Below are 25957 nucleotides of genomic sequence, written 5' to 3'. Positions count from 1 at the left end.
CTTAGAAATGCAATTAAAAAGAGCCTCCTGCTTTGTGTTATAAAAATATGAAAGAGTACTCAGGACAAGCTGTTTCACATAAGATTTTTCTCTATATTCAGCAACTCCAAGATCAAAATACTGGGATTTCATTTATCAAAGCCAAAAGAATGGTTTAATACGAATTTTATATGAAGACAGCCCTGTTTTTCTAGCCTGCATGCAATATCAAATTCAGTACAGCTTGATACATTTTCATTCATACTTTCATTACAGCTCTGTAAAGTACAATAATTTATTATACATTCTCTTGAATCTTTTTGAAACATCAAACAAAATGTAAAATTCAAGGGTAGAGAAAACAAAGCACCAGAAATTTTACGAGAAAAGCAGTATTATGAGAAAAACAGTATTTCCTTTCTTATCCTTCCAGTTCTAACCACAAACCACAGTGAGCACTGGACATTGGAAAACAACACTGAACTACAGGACTCTATGCACCTTTCAAGCCCTAGTACAGCACTGATAAAATTTGAGTGCCACCAGTGTTACCTCTATGATAATTACTCTATGGTATAAGTAATAGATAGTTTTTTAAGAGAACTGAATGTCTCAGAAACACTCTCTGCTGGCAGAATTAATAATATATTGGAGAGGATGGACCCACTGGTTCTTTTTATATTCTTTGCTGACCTTCAGTTCAACAGACTAACATGCCTAGGACTAAGAGCAAAGCCATGGGCCTTCCATGCTCCTCTTCCTTGCCTCAGCCCAAATGACATAATTTTTCTCAGAGCTTTGGGTTAATTATTCACACAAATCTCAAACCACATATAGATGCAAAGAGGAGAGCACAGCATCACATGAAGAAGGTTTTTCTGTTACCCAGATTCCTTTCTTTATAGGCAGATTCAAAGGAGCAGACATCAGGCAGATTACAATGAACCATCTCCCCAGTTAAGCTTTCAGGCAGAAGTCATTACACTACAAGGATCTGTCATCAAGTAAAAAAAAATTCATGTGAAAGTGGAAAGCTGAATCTTAATAGCAAATATTAATTTTCATCTATTAAAGTATCTTAGTGTATAATATTGTAAATGCTTGAAATCTGGAAGTATTTCTTTTCTGAATTTATTTCATCTTCCTAAGAGAAGATTTGAATTTACAAAACAACCAGCTTCTGTTTCTTTTCCTGATGTAATTTTTGCAGAAAACACTTTCTAATTTGGAAAGTCATACAGTTCTTACCTAGCACTCTAAGAAGAGAAATCACCAATATTTTTGCAATAAAAGGCTAGAGGCCTATTTTGCAAAGTTACTGAGAATGATGTTATAAAATGCCCTCCCTAATAGTGATTGTAAACTAAACATTTATTTACATTTTTGTAGCTAAATACTGTTGTGGTGCACCAGTTTAGTTGCTCTCTTGCATTGGGAATTTGCACAGAATAGTTTTGTATTGCACTGTATAGCTTATGTTATACCATGTGGTTTGTTACCCCGTTTCCCCATCACATGTTCTTTCCCTCACCTGTCCCGGTACCCCCGGTGGTCTCTCCCCTGGGTTACCCCTCCCCTCACCACTCCTCACTGGAGTCCCACTGGCTCTGGACCTCTCCCTCAGTCCCCATCCCAGGGGGTATAAAAGCTCCGTGCTGCCAGGGAATGCTCTCTCTTTTTCTCCCATGGGTTTGTCTGTCTGATGTGTGTCTTGGAATAAAGGACAACATTTCCCACGTGGAGGAGAGCGCTTCTCTAATCTTTTACCTTTGTCTATGAAGTATTGTGTGGGCAAGGGTCTGTAGCTAGCCGGAGTGGACCCCAACAGCCCAGGAAACACGTTTCTTCAAAACACCATTTGCTTTAGAGGAAATAGAGTGACTAGGCAGCCTCAACAGCTGAAGTGAAACATTAGGAGTGTACCTGCATGACAATAAGAAGGTCAAACACCAAGATGAAAGAAGCCAAGAAGGCTCTTGAGACCTCATCACTTGGCAGAAATCCACGATTCAGCTTGTCCCAGCTGATCCAGTCAGTAGTGATGACAAGCACAACTACAGAGGTCAGAGTAAACAGAACCGTCCTGGAAGGAAGAAGAAAAAATATTTCAGGGAGAATACAATAGTAATGAAGATGCATCATTCTGTTTTATCTGTCTTCTAATGGTCAACTAGCATTTTATCAGCACTTTCCCATTGATGAAAACCGACTAAAGAAAATTAAGTGCACAAACAAATCTTTTAATTTAAGAAAGAAAGCAGTCAGCTGTATCCTTAGTGAAAATAAATTTAGTAGCTAGTACTAAGCATGTTGCAAAATTAGCTGGAGTATATCACTCTGGTTTTTCATTCTGTACTTTTCACTGAAGATGAAAACCAGGTAAGTAAGAGAAGTAAAACATACCAAGGCCTGCATGATCTACGCCAAATTAAAATCAACTAATTGAGAAAACATTGTCTAAGGCACCAAAGACATTAGAAACTGAAAATCTTTTCTGAGCTGTAGGAGCTGTAAGACACTAACTGTGAAGTCTAATTTTTATATATGTCTCCATTAAAAAAAAAATTCAATGGAATAAATTAATTTGTTTTCAAATTCTGGAGATTATAGAAAGATTTTGCTTTATGTTTTCTAAGACGTTCTTCATAAAAGTTTTTAACAATGTTATGACTTTTCTGAGAAGTCAAAAGTGAAAAGTGAATCACAAAAGTATTAAGGCCTCTGTATAAATGCTACAAGAATTCCAGAAGACACATTTGACTAATTCACACAATTTTGAAACACAGTATTTAGAAAATATCTTTCTAAGCTATCCCTGAAAAATACCTCTGCATCATTTCCAGCATCACTTTGGTAATACCTTAAAGAGTTGGCAGCAGTGACTGATTTAATTTCTGGTTCCATGGAAGCTGGAAAATTTAGTTGGTAATTTAAGGGTGAGCAAGGCTTTTTCCAGTAGCCATAGCTGTCAGCAAATCTGTGCTATAATAGTGGCATATCAAAACCTGAATGCATACTCATGACTAAATAATTGTGGCAGGATTTTTTTTCTACAGCAATAATGTCTCATTTTCTTCAGCCACTGAAGGTTGTAAAATAAAGTGAAGAATATTTCCCATGACATTTCCAAACAGGACCAATACTCAGCAGAGGGAAAAAATATCTGTACACCAGTAGTCACAGGCTACCAGTCTGTATGCATTTCTTTTTATACAGCAGCCTTGTCTATCTGTGAGGAAGGAAAACCAAATATGTACATAGGCAATAGTATAATACATTTGGACTCATCAACATCATTCTTCTGTGACATGATGGGCTGCACTTCTTCAATGTAATGAGACACAAAATTACTTGATTGCCACCACCTTTACATTGGAATGACTATTTTTGTTCTTAATAAATTAACTCAGTTACATGCAACACTACGGATGATGCCCCAACAATTTCCCTCAAAAGAATTATGAGCACCTAGGCAAGAAAAAAACAATAAATGAGGTATATGAAATGTAATTAGACCTAAGCAATAGTCAAGCCTTCTTATCCCAAAATATTTGCTTAGCTACCATCTCAACTGTCAGTACCTGAACCTGACTTTTCTACAAGCTCCACTTTGGTACATACACAGAACAGTTTACTTCAGAAAGACAGTTCTCTCTCTTGCATATAGTCTCTTGAGACACACAAAAGTGCTTTTCCCTACTTATTTCACCTTCACATAATATTTGAAATTCTCATGGTTAATGTTCTTACTTTACCTGAAAGGTTCTCCAGAAAGAAAGCAATCCTCAGCACTTGTCTGCTGGCCAAGGCAGACTCCCCCAGCCACTAGGCACCCTGATTTTCCTTGACCTTTTTCTGTGGAACCACCTCTCCTGGGGCAGAGGAAGTTTAAAACCATAATTCAAATCTGAGTATTTTGCTATAGGAAGTATATACCCAGAAGTTAAGCTCAAGACTATTCTGCCTCAGTCCTCTTGAATTATGCATTTGCATTTTGGAGCAAGAGTTCAAAGCATGGAAGATCAGACTTTGGCATGTAGGCAAGCAAAGGCAGGCTTATTTTTATTCATGCTTTGTTGGCATGCATGCAAAGACCCGACGTGTGTACTCAAGTCCTGATTTCCTTGAGGAAATGCATATGCACTTAGAAAACGGCTTTGTTATTCATTCTGAAATGTCAAATAGAGAGGGAAGGGAGCAGAAAATGGGCTGCTAATGGAATAAGAAAATGCTAGACCAACAAATAAGGTTAGAAATAGACTTTCAAAATGGTTGCATTAAACAGCATAATTAGTACTCAGTTGTATTTTTGACCTATGATACTGGAGCACAGCAAGATATTCAATACGTGCTTTTGGAGTTATTATAAACTGAGGTTTCTTGGGTTAGAGTTCAGTTCGCTCCTTGTGAAAGTACAGTGTCCTGGAGATTAAGAAAAATAATATGAGAATTTCATTTAACTTGACATAACTTATATTGGATAAACCAGTGTGAGCTGCCCTGCTATATCTAGCCCAGTGTAGTTTGCCCTTTATTCTGCAATGCACATTATTGAGAAAGAGCTACACCGTCAACCTATTCCCCACATTGCTGGCAGGACCTCTCCTCATTACAGAAGGGGAAAGGCTACAAGGTGAAGAGCAAGAGAGAACTGACTTTTCTCTGTACCAGGCACTAAGAAATGCAATTTCTGCCTTTAGTTCACAAAGGAAATGCACTTTTATATTTCACTTCTAATTCTAGCTTGCTGTATTGAATGATTATGTGCCCTGGACACCTATTCAGCTGCAATAACACACATTTTACAGCCTACTGCATACTCCTTAAGAGTGCAAATAAACACTGTCTAGACCAATAGCATACTGAATAGTTAAAATTATTAGGCAGGTCCACAAAAGTCAGTACTGTGCTTATCACTGCCAGTGATTATTTAAAATCCCCAGTGCTGCTGGGGAGGGATAAAAAAGGGGAGACTGAAAGAGAATAACTTTTACTGCCAGAAACCTCTCAAAAAATAGGCAATTTTTTAGACTGTATCTCTATAATAATCTTTGATTGCCAGGACTGAGTTTGGTCTTGAATTTGTCAAATCAAATCACTCATGCCAAACTGAATCCATACAGGCCCATTTGTTGACAGAATACTAATCTGGTTCTCAAAAACTTGGCAAGGCCCAAAACAGGTGCATCTTCCCTTCTGCCCCTTTCCACAACACTTTCTTGCACTATAAACTTTGACCAAACTGACCAACTTTAAGTCTGTCCTCCAGTATATTATACATTATGAAAGGTTGTGAACCACATGGACCAGAAGCTGAGCAGTTTTAGTCACTGAAGGTGGTTCCCTCATGGCAGACAGGGTCACCTAAACCTTGTAGAGAGGAAACACAATGAGCCGCTGTGATCTTATGTCCTGGATGCTTGGAGACACTCTCTTCTGCTGTTAAATATGTCCTACCTCCCTCATGAGGAACTCCTAAGCAGAGCCCATGAGGCCACAACTGATTCTCTTGCAGCCCCAAGGCAGTACCACAAGACCATTCATAGCACATCCCCTCCAAACCTACACCAGAAGCATCTTTGACTCCATCCAGCCACTCCCTCAGGAATCAGTCTCTTATTTGTCTGTACTGAGTGAAAAACTGAACAATCCAGAATTTGTCCCTGGAAAGAGAAAAGACAAGCTAATAAATGTATACAGGTTCACAAAACATTTAATGTTGGAAACAAGAACTGTTTCCAATCTGAATCTCATGATTCTTCATGTCTAAGTCATCAGGGGAAAGTATATAAAAAAATGGATTCTGGTCTGTGATGGAACTTATTTTCTCATATTGTAACATAGAGAAAATGAAGTTTTTCATTCAAAGGTTAAACACAGTTCTCTGCATAACACTACCTTCCCTTTAGTTGTGAATTTGAGCTGCTCATTTTTGCAGGTATTTAGAAGTTTCTTCTCTTACATGACCCTCTGCTAAATCTTTTGTGATGCTACAGCTTTGATGATCAGATAAGACCAACTGAAGAGATGAAAGACAAACTTTAGTTATTTTCCTCATTTTCATTTTGTCTTTTTCTAGAGGCAAAAAACATTATCTTGCCCTTTGACTACACCTTTTCCCAAAAAAACCCCTACCTGTGATTAGTAAAAAGTAGCTCTTGGATTTGTATGACTCAGCATTTTGAGAACTTTTCATCTTAATTTCACATGTAATTGTCACTAAGCTGGGTCATTTGTAAATCATGAAACATTGTTAACAAGGATTCCGAGTATTGCTTAATATGATGTTCATTTGGAATGAACACATTTGACAGGACCAAGAAACTGGTCAGTCACGCTCCTTAGGGCTGCCCTGAGTGGGAGTGGGTGTCTGCTGTCCCACCCACATCACACTGCCAGTTCCTGGCGTGTCTCTGCACCTCCCTGGGGTTTCCCCAACTCAGAAACCACCCCCCATGAGTCACAATCCCTCACTCTGCTGTGGAATGCACCTGCACTGGCTCTGATTGCCTTGGCAACTTCTCATGAATGTACCCAAATAGTTGCAAATATCCTGTGAAAACAGATACAGAAAAGGAACAACAAATTTTACTGCTCCTTATATTTAAAAAGGCTTTCCAGTCCTCAAGAAAGAAAGATAATCCAGAGTCAAATACTCTACATAATTTTTAATCTCAGAATCAACACTGGCCAAATATACAGTCACACAGTGTACAATAACTATAAAGAACAATGCTACTGCAGATGTTCATATACAAATGCCAACACTTTTTATTTCACTTGTTTTAATTAAGAAGGACTCTGTTATTTAATCCGTCAAAAATAGCAGCAATAAACCCATTCAAAATAAAATATTTAGTCTGCCTGTTTCTTGGTGTCAGAACCACTTCTGCAATTAAGCAAATATAAGGGACAGATGCTCTGGTGGTGGAAAGCATCTGTGTTCCCTGGAGCAGCATAGCTTCAATCCTCCAGCTGGCCACTGCTCTTCTGCCCCTATGGGACAGTTCTCAGAAAGAGAGAGCAGGGCCTCGAGATTTCTGTGTTTACCAGCAGCTACTGCAGTGCCACAGAGTGACACAGTTGGTGTTGAGGATCCCATATTCACAGTGTTTGGGTAGTGTGGGCTGACCTGAGCATGCATCCATAACTTTAGCACACCATGTGAGATCCCAGTGTCCACTTCAGATGTATCCAGAAGAAATCACACTTGTGCACCCCAGAGCAATCCATACCATTAAAGAAAGGGGCAGGTGGAGAGGTAACTGGCAGGTCCACCCCAGAAATGTGCTACTGAAGTGAATTGGTAGTACATACAGTCCCTAGAAATCTAGGAATATTTAGAGAGTTAAATACATTGGACCTCTTGTTAAAATAAAGTGTTTGATCCTGATGGAGATAAATACATGGCAGAGATATGGAGCAATACTATAGTCAGATTTCAGAGCACCATTCTCCCCATAGCATGCTCTGCAGCCATGAGTAAGTGGGAGAAATTACATTAATGCAGATTACCATCAATGAGACTTAATAAGTTAAATATCAATTAGAAGAAAATGGTTATAATTCAAATGTTGAATCACATTATTTTTTAAAGTCCTTGTCACCACAAAAGTGTATGCCTGACTTCTGTCCTGTTGAAAGTAATGTGTAAGTAATTCAGCATTTGCCAGTAACTACTGGTTCTGAAACACTTCCTATGCTGTGTGTGGCTCATAACTACTCATCATTAGCAGATACTGCACATTTTGAGAACCATAGGTTCCCAGCTGAGCCTTCTAAACAATGCTGCTTGTCATTCTGACTGGTGAGCTGAAGAAATTGGACACCACAGAGTATAAAGGATGTTCTGAGGTGCCAAAATTGGAATGGTTTTTCTGTTTTTTCATATATTTACTTAGTAACATTATAGGTTTTCCAGATCACAAAGATGTAGAACAAGCAAGACTGGGGCTTTGATGGAATTGACTTGGTATGCCTTTTCCAGCCAGAGTGTCCCTAGAGCTCAAGGCTCTTTGAATCTCTGAACCCTATACCCTAAGTATAACCCCAATCCTAACCCTAACACCAGTTTCAGCTCTGAACCTAACAAAATCCTATAGGTTTTCCAGATCAGAAAAATGGAGGCCCAGCAAGACTGGGGCCTTGCAGGGATCATGTGGGCATGCCTTTTCCAGCTCTAGTGTTTCTGGAGCTGTCGGCTCATTGACTCTCTCAACTCTAACCCTAAAGCTAACACTAACCCTAAGCCTAACCCTAGCCCCAGCACTAGGCTAGCCCTAACCCTATACAATGGGTTTCAAGTTCAGAAAGATGCAGGAGCAGCAAGGCGGGGCCTTGCTGGGATGGTGTTGGCATGGTTTTCCAGACCCAGCGCTCCTGAAGCTCTAGGCTCTTTGACTATCTCAATCCTAACCTTAAACTGAACACTAAACCAACCCCAGTTTAAGCCCTAACAATAGGAAAATCCTGTGGGTTTCCAGATGAGGAAAGTGGAGCAGCAGCAAGGCTAGTGCCTTGCCGGGATCACCTCGTCTTGCCTTTTCCAGCCCCAGATGTTCCTGGAGCTAACCTACCCCCAACAAGCCTTCCCACAAACCTTGCTTCACATCTATCTTTTGCCTGTCACAGTTTTGATTTTATTAGAGCGTATCAATATGATTCCAGAGCTATTTGGGAATTTTGCACAAAGATTTGTATAAAGCCTGAAATTACATTTATGTTAATATATAAAGGAAACATTTTGCTGTTTCATGTAATAAAATTAATAAGATTAGGTAATGTAATCACCTGGTGCAATATCAGAATTCTAGAGCATCATATTTTTATTACAGGTAGAAGCATCTTTGAGTTTCCTTTTGCCACACCATTAATTTACTAAAATGAAAGTGTTATCTATTTCAAACAGCAGCTCATTTAAATTAAACTCGTCACCATAAGCTTTACATTTCAAATGCCATTTCCTATCTGTGACACAGAAAGGCAAAAACAGTTTACGAAAGTTCATGGTCTTACTTGTAAAAAACATTTTCAATCACTATCATATGCAAGGTAGTATAAAACTCACATGAATCATATCCAAAGAACTCTACTTCATGTTCAAATTCCAAAGTTAGAAGTTAATTGCTTAACTCCAGCAGAAAGCATTTGGAAAAAAACCTGAACCAAAACAGAAAACCAAACACAATTCTATATAAGGTAAAGAGAAGCCATTTTTCTTCCATGTTTTACTTTCATATGGATACATCACTTATTTTATCAATGGAATGGGGAGTGGAAGACAGCTGCTCAAAAAACAACAGAAAAAAGATTTTAAAAAAATCTTTTCAGAGCAACAATATAGCTTAGGATAGACCTGCCTGGAAATTAGTCAGCAAAAATGGTGTATGTTCAGACAAGTGCAGTTCTTCAATATGCAAAATTTACCCATGAAAGGGATGATTTCTGCAATGTGAGGGAAGCTGTGTCAGAACTGGGCACAATTCCTGCACCTCATTGTGGCTGTGGAGCTAGGGCAGCAGCTCAGTTACACAAGGTAATACAAACAGTGCAGAGGCCATTACCTGTTCTGAGTAAGTCAGAACAGCTATTTGAATATTAGTGTTAATGAGGCCAGCTGGATACAATAACAAGAAGATTTTCACATGCTACAAGGTACTATTTGTTCAGACTCTCTAGCTACAGCTGGTCTGCTTAGTATACATGAGTCAACATTAGTCATGATGTGACATTAGTCATGAATCAACAATCCTCTGGACACAGATTTCCTACACCATGTGTCTTAGTGCTCAGTTATTCCCAGTCCCTGGCTAGAGTGAGGTAAAGACTGTTTATCAAGGGATAAGACATGGGATATTTGTCAAAACATACAGAAGAGGACATTGACTTTCACGTTTCCACCATCCTCAACAACTGCTACAAACGGTTATGAGAAGAAGATGTTATAGACCTCCATTTCTCAGTTACCATGAAACACTCAGTAAAGTCTTAGATTCATTGCAATGTAGAACAGGAAAAAAACTTTTGAAACTGAAAAGATATATGTTTTAATATTTAGAAGGGAAAACCTATTTCAAGTGCATTTAGATGGTAATTGAAATGCTATTCTAAAAGCCAAAAATTAAGCTTTTCAGACCCAGAGCAGGAGCTAAAAGTATGTCTCAACACGTCCTTGATTTTCCTGAATTGAGACACATCATTAAATTCTAGTTTTAGAAACAAAAAATACTGTGTGGATTTAACACCACATTTTCAATCCTGTCTATGATCTGCATTATTTGGATTTCTAGATGATTGCTTTAAGACAAACTGATTAATTTTCAAAAGACACAATTGAAAACATTTAAGTAAGAAAAGTGGTAAAATTAATTAATTAATAAAGCAATTCTTTCATGAATAATTACTTCTCAATTGCTGAATTTACTAGCATTGTTTCTGTTCACAGTTTATTTAATCATTAATGGAACTTTAAACCTGATCAATGTTTTACTATACAACCAACACTCGGAATGTTTCCTTCAGGATATTCTAGACTTGTATTTCTTTTCTGCATTTAAGTTATTCAAATTTTTTTCTGAAAGCACAGTGAGGTCTGCTACATTTCTTCTAGAGCCAAGCAAAAAACTGATCATTTTTTTAAAATACATTATTTTTACATATGGGTTAATTTAGTGCAATTAGAACATTTTACAAGGAATTCAGAATCAGCCAGAAACTTAACCATAGAGGTTTGTTTTTTTTCAGAAGTCTGCATGTGAAATAACACATCTAATCTCTCATGACAGTCAACAGAGATGTAGTGTGAGATTTGGTTGCCTAAACCAAATTTAGTTTAGTATGATTTGGGCTGCTGTGGAGTACCTTTGTTGGTCTTCAAATTTTGCAACAGAAGGTCTCCTCTGAGCCCTGTGTCCTGTCCACCAGGCCTGTGCACTATTTCAATACACCAAAGCATTTCAATACACCAAAGCATTTCAAATTGCAGCCTATGCCCATGTTTAGGGACCTGAATCCCACCTTTTTAATCAAATGATGGAGTGTGGAAAATTATGCAGGTGACTACAGGTAAGTTTCCACTTGTGGCAAGTTGAATAATGATCATGTGCATTGACCAGAGCTTCACTGGCTGCAGCAGGAGCTGGCATGTTGATAGCAATGATCAACACAATAAACACCTGATACCTGAACCCAGAGCTAGATCTCAAAACTGAAGTCAGTTCTTGATGTTTTAATCTCTTCAAATGAAAAGCCTTTGTATTTTTGAATTGAAAAACAAATATACTTTATGCAGGAATTAACAACACTCATATTTGAATAAAATAATGGAAAATTTGTATTTAGAAACTATCAAATGAAAGCAGTCACTGAAAAGTTGGGGTTTGCTTGCTTTTTAAAACATATTTTAGAGAACTGAAATGATCTCATATACAATTTTGATGTGGCAGTCATAAAATTATCCTCCCAAGTTTTTGGAAAAGAAAACAAGAACAGACCCCATAAAATTTCCCATAGTATGTGTGATTATAAAAGTATCACTCTGTGGTTCTAAGTTACCAAGCATAAAGCATAAAAATGGAACTTAGTTTATCTAAGCAGAACATATGGAACATGTTGTCCTTGCCATTATACTGTCATGTTGCTACTCTTAGAAAACATTTATAAGTGGGTGGGAGAGCTGTACAGTATACACATACATTGTCAGGGCTTCTCAGACAATATTTTACAACCAAAACTGAAATTTAAAATACAGTTCAAGTTTAGAATAAATTAAACATAACAGTTTAATAGCTTTCTATGCTCTAGACTAGATTAGCTGTATAATTTATCTATACACTACTTTTATTGAACAAGAAATTTCTCATTATTTTAGGGGTTCATACACCATCATATCTATGGGATATAGTTTCTCATTCATCAAGACATTGCTTTCCAATTATATCTGTGCAAACCCTATTACAGTAAAATATAATTGCAATTGTTTTGAACTGCTCTTCAGGTTTATTTTTCCCCAAAGCATTTTAAATAAATACAGGGTCTTTCACCCAACAACTTGATTATATTTTGATTAAATGTATTTCCAAAACAACTGCAACATAAAAACCAAAACCAAAAAAAACCAAAAAACCAAAAACCAAACAAACAAAAACCAACCAAACAAAAAACAAACAAACAAAAAAAAAAACCAAAAAAACCAAAAAAAAACCACAAAAAAACCCTTTCATTTTGCTTCCAGAAAACTACATTTTTATATCAAAAATCTTTCAGATTTTACCTCAGTGAGAAAAGGGAATTACTAGACAGCAAGCTGAGTGCATGCCAGGCATGCCTGCTGGCAATAAAGAAGTTCCAACAGCATCCAGGGCTGCAGTAACAGAGGCACAACCAGTAGATCAAGGGACATATCCAACTCATATCCAGAATATCACATCCAGTTTTTGGCCAACAGTACATAAAAAGCACCAATAAACTAAAGTGGTGTTTTATAAAGAGGAGTATTCTAAAGCTTTACTGGTTAGGGGCTGAAACACTTGTCCCATGAAGAGAGCCTGGGGGATGGGAGAAACTAACAACTGCCCTCCACCAAATGCCTCTGGGGAGGTGAGCAAGAAGATGGAGCCAGCTTCTTCGAAGAAAGTGAATAACAGGATGACCAGAGAATTTATACCAACTCAAACATTCTCGAGAAAATAAAAGTTCATATACCTTATTTTTCACAAGTTGAGCCAGTTCCAGTATAAGGCTGATATGTCTTCTTAAGAATAAAAGAAAAATCACATGCAAATTGCTGTTATTTTGACTTCCTGGAAGGTTAAACTTTCTAACAGTAGAACAGGACTAGAAATAAGATTTAACAAAAATAAGTTAATAAAAAAAACTCACCAAAACACATCCTGACAGCCAGTGCTGTTCCAATAATTATATTCTCAGCTCTGTGACAATGTGAATTTTGTCACTTTTCAGTGGAAGATAAACAGAAATTTCCAAGAAGAAGGTGCATCAGGGAACTTGGGAATTGTTATGGCTAAATTCACTAATATGCCCAGATACATACTGGATAAACTTTGGATTTTCCAGGAAATAGTTATCCCCCTCAAACAGAAATTTTTCAGTATTTCAGAAAAAGTCCTGTGTTCTATGCTGAGACTAATCTGCACTATTTCCCAAATTGTTCCAGTAAACAGAAACCAGATAAATCCTGGAAGGAGCAGCAATATTCAGGGAACTCAGCAAAGATGCAGTAAAATCCAGGCTAAAGCCTGTCCCACACCCGCCCTGCAAAGAGAAGTGCAGGGGCTCAGATCAGCAATCATCCTTGTGGATTGGATCATCATGCTACTGGCTACTCTGAGGAGACAGGGGTCTCACTACTTCTGATCAGAAATTCCTTCCCATGGATGAGAACCATTTATCAAAGAAAATTTAACCAATAATGATGCTTATTTGAATGTTTTGGTTTTCTTAAAATACAGCAATCAAAAGCTTTATTGCAGGATTCCCCAAAAGGTTTAAGCAAAGATCCCTTTCCTCCGGAAATTGTCATCCTTTACCTTCCAGTCTTGGCCTCTTCAACTTCCAACATCCTAACAAGAAAGACTTAACATTAAAGATGCTCAGAATTTACCATCTCAGTCACATAATTCTATGCTGAAAAAAACCAAAACATTTACTTTTAGCTGACATTCCCTCATCACAGTCAGTACCCATTCAGTTTTAGACCTGTTCCTTCCTCCTGTCCACTTGACCTGACTTAGTTCTGAATACATTTCCCTGTGATTTGTAGCTTGTAATAGAGCCCCTTTGGCCCTAAGATTTGATGTGTTTTTTGTTGATCTGGGACTAATGCAAAGGACTAAGGACACCTCAGCAGGTTTTAAGGCAGGGGAGTAGTACCAGACTGCTGAATGACACTGCAGATCTCAGGCAGTAGGGATTGACAGGGACTGCTAAAAACCATCACTTTTCATTTTTTTTCCTGGGGTATCATCAGAGACATTTGTTTCTTCTCCCACAGTTTTCTCTCGTGGATGTCCTTTAGGGTTACAACCATCTTTTAGAAAGACTTAGAGAGTAAGTGATTAATCACACCACTTTTACCTATGCAACAAGGCAATTCTTTCACCAGACCCAGGCTACAATCTGGGGACAGGCCTTTTATCTTGCCCTAGAAATAGATGAGATGTCTGGACAAGGGGCCACATCTAGGTGAGGTTAGGTATCCACCCAGTTTTCCTCCAGAGACCCAAATAGTACATCAGATTTTGCTTCGCTTGCATGATTGTACTGTGCTCAAAATAGTTAAGCTGCAGCTAAAGTGAGCCCAAGTTTAACAGAGATTGTGTTGACCAAATTTCATTAATTCCATGTTTATTATTCTCTTAAACACTTTTACTCCTCACTGATTGTGTCCCCTCTAGTTTTACAGCTCTATGATCCTTTTCTTCCTGTAAAATACTTCAACACGTGTGTTTGACAAGCATAAATGTCTACAAGCTGCCACCCCACCAACTAATATGATTGCTAAATCAATCTCCAGCAAGCACCTACAGTGAAAAGCTAGAGCAATACTTTTGGAAGGGATATATTTTACAGCTTCTCACTTTCTCTCTAAACAGGGAACCTTTGTCTTATTGATGAGACTTTGAAACAAATCAGAATTTGGAATAAATGGATGCACTGGGCTTCTTTGATCAGCACTGCAGAACTAGAATCAGCCACGTTTTTAGACTTTTGTATTGCAAGTAACTGCATCCATTTCACAAAGGTTCTAAGAATGAAGACAGCTTTGGGGACTAGATATAGCATCTCAGAAAGCTTCGTTTAGCCATTTGGATTAACTTGGTTAGTATGATCTTCAGCTTTCTCCCAGGTTATCCAGTCATTGTACAGAGTTGATATTAAATTAATTTGACCAGTTCTTCAATGAGGTTTTTTGCTTTATGTTCTTCCTGGGAGCCCTGAAAATAACTGTCATCTCTAGCTAAGAGGCCATGAAAGATGAATGTGACTTACAGTCATCCCTGGGCCTTTCCATCAATTACTGGTAATCTATCACAGACATTTCTGAGTTGATAACCCTATCAATGTCTACTTAAAAAAAAAGGCGACCAAAAAAAACCACAAAGAAATCTATTTAATCTGAGGCAGGAGCCACCTTCACTAAGTTAAAGCAGGTTTGTCACATCCATATTTTCTGAAATATCCCTTTGCCCAGGATTTTTCTCCTGGGAAACTGAGAAGCCTCAGAGAAAAAGGAAAATTATCTCATTTGCTTCTCCTGTGTTTTGCTCCTTTGGAAGGTGTTTGCAGATTGTTTCACTGGTTTCATGTGAATTGTTTTGACTCATTGGCCAATCAGGGTCAAGCTGTGTTGGAGAGAGTCAGGAGTTTTCATTACTAGCCTTTTAGCATTCTGTAAGCATCCTTTCCTTTCTGTATTCTTTAGCATAGTGTAGTTTAGTATTCTTTAATATAACATAGTGTCATAAAATTATAAATTAGCCTTCTGAGAACATGGAGTCAGATTCATCATTCCTTCCTGCCAAGAGGGACCCCACAAATACAATACAGGTTTTCAGTACCCGGTGAGAGTATTCTGATATTTGTTTGGGGAGGAATAGACTTTACATTTAAAACTCCCTAAATATTGTTAAATGTTATACTAGATCAGCTAGATTATTTTTAGTTTGAAAAGTGTTCATAAATGCTATAACCAATGATTGCTAATATAGGCATTTCATTCTGCATTTAAAGGTGGCTTCATATATGGGTTATACAGGACTGGGGTGACAACTAGTGCAATTACAAACAGAATTGCAAAATGCCACAACATCTTCTTTGGAGCTACCTGCCTGCTAAGCAAGATGCCCTTAACTTCATTCAGAATATTCTATAGCCCACAAGTTCTTAAGAATATGCTGCTAGAATAAATTTTAACAATGCTTCCAGACACTAATGCTGTTACCAATTTCTCTGTCAATCAAATTATACTTTCCTTGAATTTGCATAAATCTAAATGCTGGGAAAACACATATTTAATTCCATTTAGATTTCTGTAATTACATTTGCATGAAATTTGTTTCAAGGATGGGATATGTGTAATGAATGACACTAGCAAAGCTATATTGCTCTACTTGAATGGGAATAAGTGAACATATGAAGGGTTCTGGTTACAAGGCATAATTCAAAGACAGTATATAGATCACCTCTCTCTAAAGAAAATAAAAAAATCCCCAAACATACAAAAAATAATGTAGTTTTAAGAATTAGGACTATTTCCTAGCTGGACTGATCATGTGGAAGAGTGTCCTCAAATCTCTTTCAGAAATATGATAACAGAATAGCTCACAAAGTCAAAAAGTTTGGAACAAACTAGTACCTTAAGACCTGTGAAAGCTGATTAAAATCTTAGCTCCTGCTTAACATACTATGCTGGTGGTGTGTGTGCCTGCTGTGTTGACACCTTGGACCTTGCCATCGATTTCATTCCAAATAGGTCTGACCTAGGTGCTCTTTAAAAAGGAATTGTTTAAAAACACCTCCAAGAGCTTTCTACTTACATTATTACACTTTGCAGTGATTTTAAAGCCCATTTTTTTTGCAACGCAAGGCCTGCTAGTGATTGTTTAGTTTCCTTTCATGTATACTGAAACTCTTAATATCAGGTAGCAAATTAAAATGCTTCTATAATTTTGATTTGTTTCAGAACATTGCCGCACCTGCTGCCAATTAGACTGTTATTAATGCTCATTCAGTTTTTTTATGTTGCAAAAAAATGATAAAATAATAAAAGTAACCCTAATTGCCAGTGTCCTAATGAGCACAGCTGTGTCACCAGGCCAAAAGGTTCCTGAAACAATCCAAAGCCCAGACCTTAGATGGCAAAATAGGATAATAATATCTTTTTTCCTCTTTCTACTCATGCAGGGAGAGACACAAAAGTTGAATGCTTCCTCTCTTGGTTCAAGGAGCTGTAGTTTTGTCCTTGTACTGGGAATTACCTCAATCACAGAAAGTCACATCACTGCAGCTATCCATATAGCATGAATGATCTTAAAAACAAAAATTATAAATGTGAGGAGATAAAATAAATAATGGCATTACAAAATAGTGATTCCTCCCTCCTAATCCTTTTCAACCTGTTTAAATTTCCAAACTGATCAAAAAACACAAAAAATGAGCATAATAAGATGGCTTGACAAGATGGATGGATAGTTAGAATTTTCACAAGGTCCATAGGAAGACTTAATGATAAAATTTTAGCTTGTGACTAAGCTAGGATCCTAAATCCATAGCCAGGGAATAATATTTCAATGGTCTGATTATCTTGAGTACTGAAAGCCACACAAATATGCGGGTCAAATTCAAGATAATTTTTAATATATTTGGATGCTTAAAATAATATTATAGGATAGTAAATTGAGATGAATATTTTGGCTATGACTGATTTTCCCAGAATGGTAAAGCATTTTTCCTATACATCACTTTCTGACTGCATACACCTAGATATTAGTGTCAGCTTTCTTTATTAGTCTGTTCTTCCATTGAGAGGCAAAACCTGCTGTCACAAGACACATTAAAGTTTAGACTGTTGTATTACACAAGGTAAGTATGTAACTTCTGGCACTGATAAAGTCGGATTCTTTCCCCACATATCACAATCAATAACCCAATCAGGTTTCTTATGCAAGAATCATAAAGATATACATGTTAAAAATATTGTTATTACTCAAAATCAGAAAAAAACTCAATAAATTAATGTAAAAAGGAGCCAGATTAGGTGGAAACAAACAAAAAAAACAACCAAACAAAAAAAACCCAACAAACACATGCACTAAGCATCAGAATTTTGCTTATGGAATAATAAGAAGATAAGAATGAACACTGTGAAAAAAAATATAGAAGTTCTAAGAGGGAAGTACTATCAAAGTTAAGAAAAGGTTTTAAGATTAAACAATTCAAACAGGACAGGTATCATTGTATGCTTGAGTAATCTATTTTTATGGATCCCATGGAGCTTATTAAACACTTCAAGGAAAAACATCCCCTACACCTAACTGGAAAAAAAAAAATCTGTCAGTATCTAAAAGAGGATTAAAGTTTCACTGACGACAACTGGGCTTTTGTGATTGATTTTCAAAAGATGAAGGTCAGGTGGTTATTTTAACACATGTGAATGTACCTATTCACTAAAAGTCAATCATCTTGATGGTTAAAGTCAATATGAAAAGCCATCGACAACAACTGTTCAGAAGCACAAAGATTTTCTTAAATTTGCAATTTCACTAAGATGGCTTATTCTATGCATGAATTGAAGGTCCTAAATAAATTCTGCTTCTTTATAAAACTAAATTAGATGACATACTGCTGATATCTCTGGTAATATGGGTGATATTAACAGCATATTTCTTTCATTAAAATTACTGATATTATTAGCAGTTACAGATTGACTACAGATATAAAAAGATTTTCCTCTAGACCTAAAGAAAATCTACTGGAAGTTCTGAGGCCTCAAAACCACACTGCATTTAATAAAATAACACTAGTGTCACTAGAAAGCAAATTTTGCTTCAATAACAGTTTTGAAACTATATAAAGAAACAAAACCCCATATCTGGCTTCAGTTCAGTGTTTACTTCACAGAAATGCCTTTGCTTCACTGTGCCATTATGCGCCAGCAGAGTATGCCATTACTGGAACACAAGCTCTCATTCCACTAATGGTATTGCTCACAGAACATATTAAGATGCTGGTGTTTTCATTTGGAGATATCCATACATCTTCCACAAGTAATTACATTACCAGTAATCCTTTTAAAAGGCTCTCTTTGCTCAGTTGCTTTGCCAATAGCTCTAAGCTTGGTTACACGACAATCGCACTCACAGCGCATGAATTGGTAACAGATGAACCAGCTAATACACTGGTGCTCTCTGATCAGCCACAAATCATAGAACCTGGACCCATCAAAGGAAACAAACATGCTTTACAAAGCCCCAGATAGTTTGGTTTTGTTTATGGCTAAAAACAGCAGAGAAAGCTGAATATAGCACATGCCCTTTCACACATTTTGCAAACAACAATTACCAGGAAATTGAACCAGTAACTTTTTAAGGGGTGCTGGCATTCACAATGATATAAAAAAGCAGTTTCTAACTGCAGGACAAGCCTCTCTTTCATGAAGGAAAGAAGCAGCAATATGAAGATATGGAATACAAGGCATATCATAAAATACTCTAATAACACCAACAGATTCAGACTAAGAAGTTTTGCTAAATATTCAAACACTGCAGGAATTAAATCTGAAGGCTATTTTCCATACTGTGAATTATGTTGAATTCATTAATGAATAAAAACTGTTAACCTCAATATTAACCCCGCACTTTTCTACTGTAGAGTCTACTCCTTGTTCCTGAGATAGTGATTAAAAATAGCAAATGTCATCGTATCTGTCAGTCAGGGTATACATAGATGATGCAGGAGGCAGTGTGCAGAAGTGGTTTTGAATCATCAAGCAGCAGTACACAGAAAGGCAGAGAATAAATTAAACCAAAAAATAAGCCTCAGGCTGATGTGTTTGAACTTCACTGCAAACATTCTTCATACATATTTAATTGCTCCATTGAGACTGTGACTGTTCTGGAGATGTTCCAGGCATTATTTCCATTCCATTAGTACACTTGCAGTATGTGTACTCCTTAACCCAAAATGATTGATTCTATAAATGTCTTCCCACTTACTGACCTGAACACTAATTGAGGTTGTGTATAGATTAAAAGACAGTGTATGCTTTTTGAAACCAGCCAGCATATATTGTAGTCACTGAAAGATCTTGTAGCGCAAGAGGAAAGTGGTGCTCTTAACTGAAGATATCAGTATGTGGTTTCACAGAAATGTTTCAGGTAGGAAGAGTTGGAAATCATAAAATAGGTTGACAAACTTTGCTAAACAACACTTTAAACGGAAGCTTAATTCTAAGTCCCACCTTTCTGAAATATAAAACAATCATTCTTTGAAATACAGTTATCACCTATCAGATCCTTTTGTCTGTTCTTGCACTTTTTAAATTAAATTACTTTGGTAGAAAGTATAAATTTTTTACATTCTATAAAAATAAAACTTTTAAATTCAGATAATTTTATCAATTCACATGCACACAAGAGGAAAAGTTGAATGTTTTTAAAACACCTTAATTAAAACTAAGATAATGTTGTACCCTGCAAATTATTCAACTATGAACCAAAACTTTTCCTGTTCAAATTATTAAAGGTAAATATAATTACAGTGTATCAGATAAAATTTTGAGTGAGCCACCCTGAGGAAGCAATCCTCAAGATTTCCATAAGCACTGCCCTGATTCCAGATTAACCTTGGGGTGCTGCAGCATGCATATTCAAAGAAGGACAACAAAACTTATGAAGGGTCTGGAGCACAAGTCCATACCACAAGTACATGGAATGGCTGAGGGAGCTGTGGTTGTTTAGCCTGGAGAAAAGGAGACCTTTTCTCAGGGGAGACCTTACTGTCCTTTACGAGTGCCTAACAGGAGGCTGAGGACAGGTGGGGTCAGTCTCTGGTAACCAGCAACAAGTGACATACGATGAAAGAACATAAAGTTGTGCCAGGAGAGGTTTACGCTGGCTGTTAGGATAAATTTCCTCACTGAAAAGGTTCTCAAGCATTGGAACCAGCTGCCCAGGAAAGTGCTTGGAGGTATTTAAAAGACATGTAGATGTGACACTTAGGGACAAGGTTTAGTGGTGAACATGGTAGTGATGGGATAACAGCTGGACTTAAATGTCCTTTTCAACCTAAATGATTCTATGATCAACCTGAAAGCTACAGACAGTCTTAAATCCTTAGCATTTAAGACAATATCAGTTGTACTACATTTTGAAAGAAAAAATGAGACCTTATAATAGAGGTGTGCTCATGCAGCTTGGTCAAGCTTGTATCAGACAGTGAAAGAATACTTGGGGAACACTAATACTCATACTTTATTTATTCTGTTTACAAACATGAGTATGTTAGACTTCATGTGACAGAATACTGGAGAGAAGCTTGGACAAGAAATCTGGACCCATCTTTGAGAGAAGTTTCATCCTGAGACCTAATGCATTAGAAATTACATTGCCAGTGCTCTCTTGCTCCGGACCCTCCAGATAAAATTTATTCAATTTAAATATGATTGTTTCCCACTTAAATTCCATCTCTCAACTCAGTATATCATTTAAAAGTCAAATAAGATATTTCCAACTTGTTTACTGTCACTGAAAACATGCATCACTCTATTTCCTTCCCAAGACCTATGCTTCCTGTGCTATGCCAATTGGTCTTGAATATTTCAGTAGATGAGGTCAGGTCAAACCATGCAAATAACTGGAAGCTGAGCATGTGTTCTGGTCCATTTTTTTTTTACTGGCACACCACTTCTGTGTGCCAGTAAACGAAGAGCAGAAAATATATCTTTATAGATGAGGGATTTAGCACATTTCTGTGCCACATTTCTTTTAAAAATTAGAATTCCAGACAGTAACCTCCTTGGGGTAGAGTTCACTTCTCCTGGGCTGTGCAATGCTGGCACAATGGAGGTCCCCTGTAAGAGCATTTATAATAGCAGTTTGTTTTTAAACCATGGTCACAGGTGGTTTTTTATACAAAATTAATTTTCTAAAAATTATAAAATTCTTGTTTAATTTTATAGTAGGGATCACAGAATCAGAACGGTTTGGGTTGAAAGGGAATTTAAAGACCATCTTTTTCCAGCTCCCCTGCGAGCACCTTCTATACCAGGTGGCTCAGAGCACTGTCCAACCTTGCCTTGAACACTTCCAGGGCTAAGACATCCACAAGGGCTCTGGGACAATCTCTCCCAGTGCCCCACCACCATCACAGGAAATAATTTCTTCCTTAAATCTGGTCTAAACCTGTCGTCTTCCCATTTAAAGCCATTCCTCCTCATCCTGTCTTGACACCTCTTTGTAAAAAGTCTCTCTCCATCTTTCTTGTCAGCCCCTTTAGTCATTGCAAAGCTGCTATAAGGTCTCCCTGGAACTCTTTCATCTTCAAGAAGAAGAACTCCAGCTCTCTCAGCCTGATTTCACAGAAGAGGTGTTTTGAAAAAAAATTCAAACCAACCCACCTAAATGAAAAGTACCATGTATGAAAAAGGAGCTTGCACTGAAGTTAACAAAAGTGCACAATCTCAAAGAGGTTTGTTCAGAACTGGGACAAAGCTGTATCTAGTATTTTTAAAATAAGAAATATCTTACATTTTTATTATTTTAAGCATAGCATTGAATAAGTTAAAACTGGATAGCAAGTCACAAAACTGAAATTAAAACCTCCTTCATTTTAATGTAATAATTTGATAATTTCTTGGCCCTTGCCCTTTACCTTCTCAGTTGTAAAATAGTCTTTAATAAATGAAATAGAATTATTTTTTTATATAGCAGAACTAGCAGAAACTGGTAGGATGTGTAAAAAAGAAATGGGGAAGCAGCAAACAAGAGTACAACAGCAAAAAGCAGGAAACAAAGCTTTGAAAAATATGAACCTTTCTCAAGGCTGAATAAGTTGTTTTCCAATTGTTTTCACTGGCTTAGCTTTACCCCTTGGCCATCACAAACAAGGGCTGATGCCCTTTCCACTGAAATCCAGAAAGATTTACTCTTTGTCTGCATGAGAAGCAGCACTGTGCTGACCAATGCACCCACACAATCAGTAATACAAAGCAAACAGCAGTAAACTGGAGTCAAGGTGGTTTTGATTGAAGGAGTAGATCAATCATTTCAGTACATAAAGAATCTGAAAAGATGGAAAATGCCAAGTATTGTATTAAAAGTACTGTTTACTGAAGCTCTTTGATTAGTCAATATCACAAAATCACTCTGTTAATCAGGACAACTTTCTGCTAGACAAAGCATGCTCAAATATGCATGGTCTGAAATTTAACTGGCAGCTGGTTTTGTAAGGACTTAACTGCTAACATGATTTTTTTGTGTTAAAAGAAGAAAAATCTAGCAAAGATGCTAAAGTATCAAAACGTACATTATGAAATCAAGAGCCCTGCAGGGCACCTTTTGTTAACAACCTTTTGTTGTTATTTCATTGAAAATTTAATCTACTCTTTGTTTTAGGCCTTGTTTTTTTACACAGTCACAACTGCAGTCAGACAACATGCAATTATCTGAAATAAAAATGTAGCCACAATATTCTCATTATGGTACCCAGCCTAAAAAAGATATGAAGTTGAATGCCTTGATTAAGATAGCTGTCAGCAGATGCCTTTGATTTTACAGCCATACCAATTTTTCAAAGTAGAAAAGCAAGTAAGAAACAAAAAAAAGGCTCCTTACATCTATATTGAGGTTTTATACATGGAGTAAATAAGCTTATTGACATTCATATATATAACTGTTTTAAGCACATCCTAAAAAGATAGTTAAAACTAAGTTTTCTTTTGTATTGAAAGGAGTTCATTCTGACAGTGGTCATGGGGTGTAAGAATCTGAGTGGGGACAGAATGGGATAGAGGATGAAGTCTGGCAGCACTCAAATAACTTCTTGCTCCAACTTTAAGCCCAGTCTTCGCAAAAGAGTACTATAATTCTTTTCATAGGCCTAAATAACAATTTGGACACACCAATGTATTTTTTCCTTCTTTTACAGCATCTCAAGTTAGAATTTACAACCACTTTCTGGTCATATGCAGCACCTTGAATTTCAAGATGTGATTTCACTAGAACCATTAGTACTCTGTGGCTGTTAGCTTGTTTGCATCAGAAAACAGGAGGATATGGTGGAGTGTTTCACTAATTGTATTTGAAAAATGGATGCCCAAAACACAGCAGAAGTCACATAATGAAGAACTATCAGGAAATCAAGAGGAATGGAACTTTTGCAATCAGACACTCAATGCCATTTCATTCTGAAAACTGCAGATTAATAATCTCATCCAGATTGTCCCCAGGGAGACTGATTTCAGTTCCCAATGTTAAAAAATCCCATTAATATTGGTGAACAGTTTCACTGTGTAAGTGTGTCCAGTTGCACATGAAAGCTGGAAAGAATCTTTAAATTCCCTTCCAACCTATGCTATTCTATAACTCCAGGAGAAAGATGAGTCAGAAGTTAAGCTAAGTACATCAGCAAATTCTAAGGTACAAATTGAAACATGCCATTAGGGAGAAATACAGTTTTTGAAAAATACTCCAGCATTCCAGGAAGGCAAATAATTTCATTACTTTAATAATCACATTTATTTTAGAAAACTGTATTGATTTTTGGCACCCAGCCATGACAAAGTCTATGAACTCTGGCTGTGAGCAGAAGCAGCTGAAACACTCACTTTCTGATCTCCATTGAACTTTGTGGGCTTTCAGAGTTCACATCTTGCACAAAACCACTGGCTGACGCTGCAGCTTCTCTATGTACCAGGTCTTTGGTCCAATGGATTCTTTACAGCTTTCCCAAATAAATGAGTTTCAGTTGAACTCACCATGTTTTGGGCTATGATTTTGCCAGGCTTCTGCACATTGCACCATGAATGCAAGACTGAATTTTTACATTGGTAGTCTGAAATGTTTCCTTCTGTTGTAAGACTAATAGTCCACAATATGCATGCTGATGTAATTGCAATACTTGGAACTTCTGTCTTGGAATGGCTATCTCAATTATCTGACTATATATTTATATTTTTATACTTCTTTATCTTTTAGCAGTTTTTTCTGCCTCTATGATCACATAATACGTGATATAGCTACGCTCATCCTGATTTCAAGGTGGACCTAGAATGCAGCCTAGGCTAGCTGTAAATGCTAAAGACAGAAAAAAATTTCTAATAACAAACAAAGGAAGAAAGGTAAAGAGCTCAAGCAGAAAGTAGACAATCATATAACAACAACCACATCACTGGTTCTGCTTTTCTGGAAAATCTTCCAGTTCCTAAGTGGGGGAAGAGGTGTCTCCTGCTCAGCAAGAATTCTGCAGAAAGTGGAGAGAAGGTGCTAAAAAAGAAGTTGCTCCAACTGTGGTTGAACCAAGAACTGCAACTGCCCATTCAGAGAAAAAAAGTTATTGGAGTTTCTCAAGGAAAATTTGTATCAAAGAATTAGAGCTTTTCAGGTTTTGGCATAGAATGTGATTTTGTGAAACTACTGTTATTTGGCAGTACTGTTATTACTGAAACATTGGAGACACTGCACTTTAAGAAGTTTTTTCAAAGCTATATGTTGGATGAAATATTTTTAGTAATTGTTCATGATATACCTCTTTCTTAGTAATAGAGATGGAATATAGAGATGGAATAAAATGCACTTTTAGAAAGAGGTGAACATGAATTGCCATATCCATCCAATTACAAAGGCTATACTTAGGAATCTAGCAATTATGTAGGAATAAAAACAGAGGTTTTTTTGCTAGCAGTCTATCAACTACTGAATTGCAAATATCTACCAAATATAACTCAAAAAACTTAAACAGGATGAAGAACAGAAAAGATAGGTCTAAAATACATATGTACTACAGTGGTTCAGACAATTTAAATCCAAATTAAAAGTGGAATTTATGTCTATGGGCCCAGTCCAAAATCCCATTGCAGCTAATGGATGATACTTTTCTCTCTTCAGTATAATTATTTTTCAGCCACATTGGTCTGTTATTTTTTTTTTTTTAAACGCCAGGACATGAAATGTTTCTATACCAGCACTCACCAGGGAAATGGCATAAGTGCAGGGGTGTTAGGAGCTCCCTTTCTCCCCTTTGTTGCCCTCTCAAGCGTATTGAGTGTGTGGATGAAGATGGGCATGTGTAGTCTACCTCATGTGACAGGAAAGCTGCCACACTATACTCACTCTCCTCCTCTGTTGCTATCCTATATCAAAGGCTCCATACCTTCTTGAAGACTTCTTGAAAATTTCTCATGGGCAGCTCCTCACAGCACTGACTCTTTCTTCTTCTCAGCAGAGGCAACAAACTTCATCTC

General features: G+C 37.1%; 1 protein-coding gene across 6 annotated transcripts in view; it reads right to left on the bottom strand.

The window, feature by feature from the left end:
• Window positions 1-25957, bottom strand: part of TMEM117 (transmembrane protein 117) — a 189799-nt gene that overhangs the window by 34611 nt on the left and 129231 nt on the right. For all 6 annotated transcript variants that reach the window (XM_064422481.1, XM_064422485.1, XM_064422483.1 and 3 more), the window contains one exon: window positions 1903-2062. In XM_064422481.1, the coding sequence (XP_064278551.1) occupies window positions 1903-2062 (160 nt within the window). The remainder of the gene's footprint in view (window positions 1-1902; window positions 2063-25957) is intronic.

Source organism: Passer domesticus, chromosome 5 (assembly GCF_036417665.1).
Source record: "Passer domesticus isolate bPasDom1 chromosome 5, bPasDom1.hap1, whole genome shotgun sequence".
Taxonomy (NCBI): domain Eukaryota; kingdom Metazoa; phylum Chordata; class Aves; order Passeriformes; family Passeridae; genus Passer; species Passer domesticus.
The sequence above is the reverse complement of the archived record's forward strand: the minus strand, read 5'-3'. Positions and strand labels throughout refer to the sequence as shown.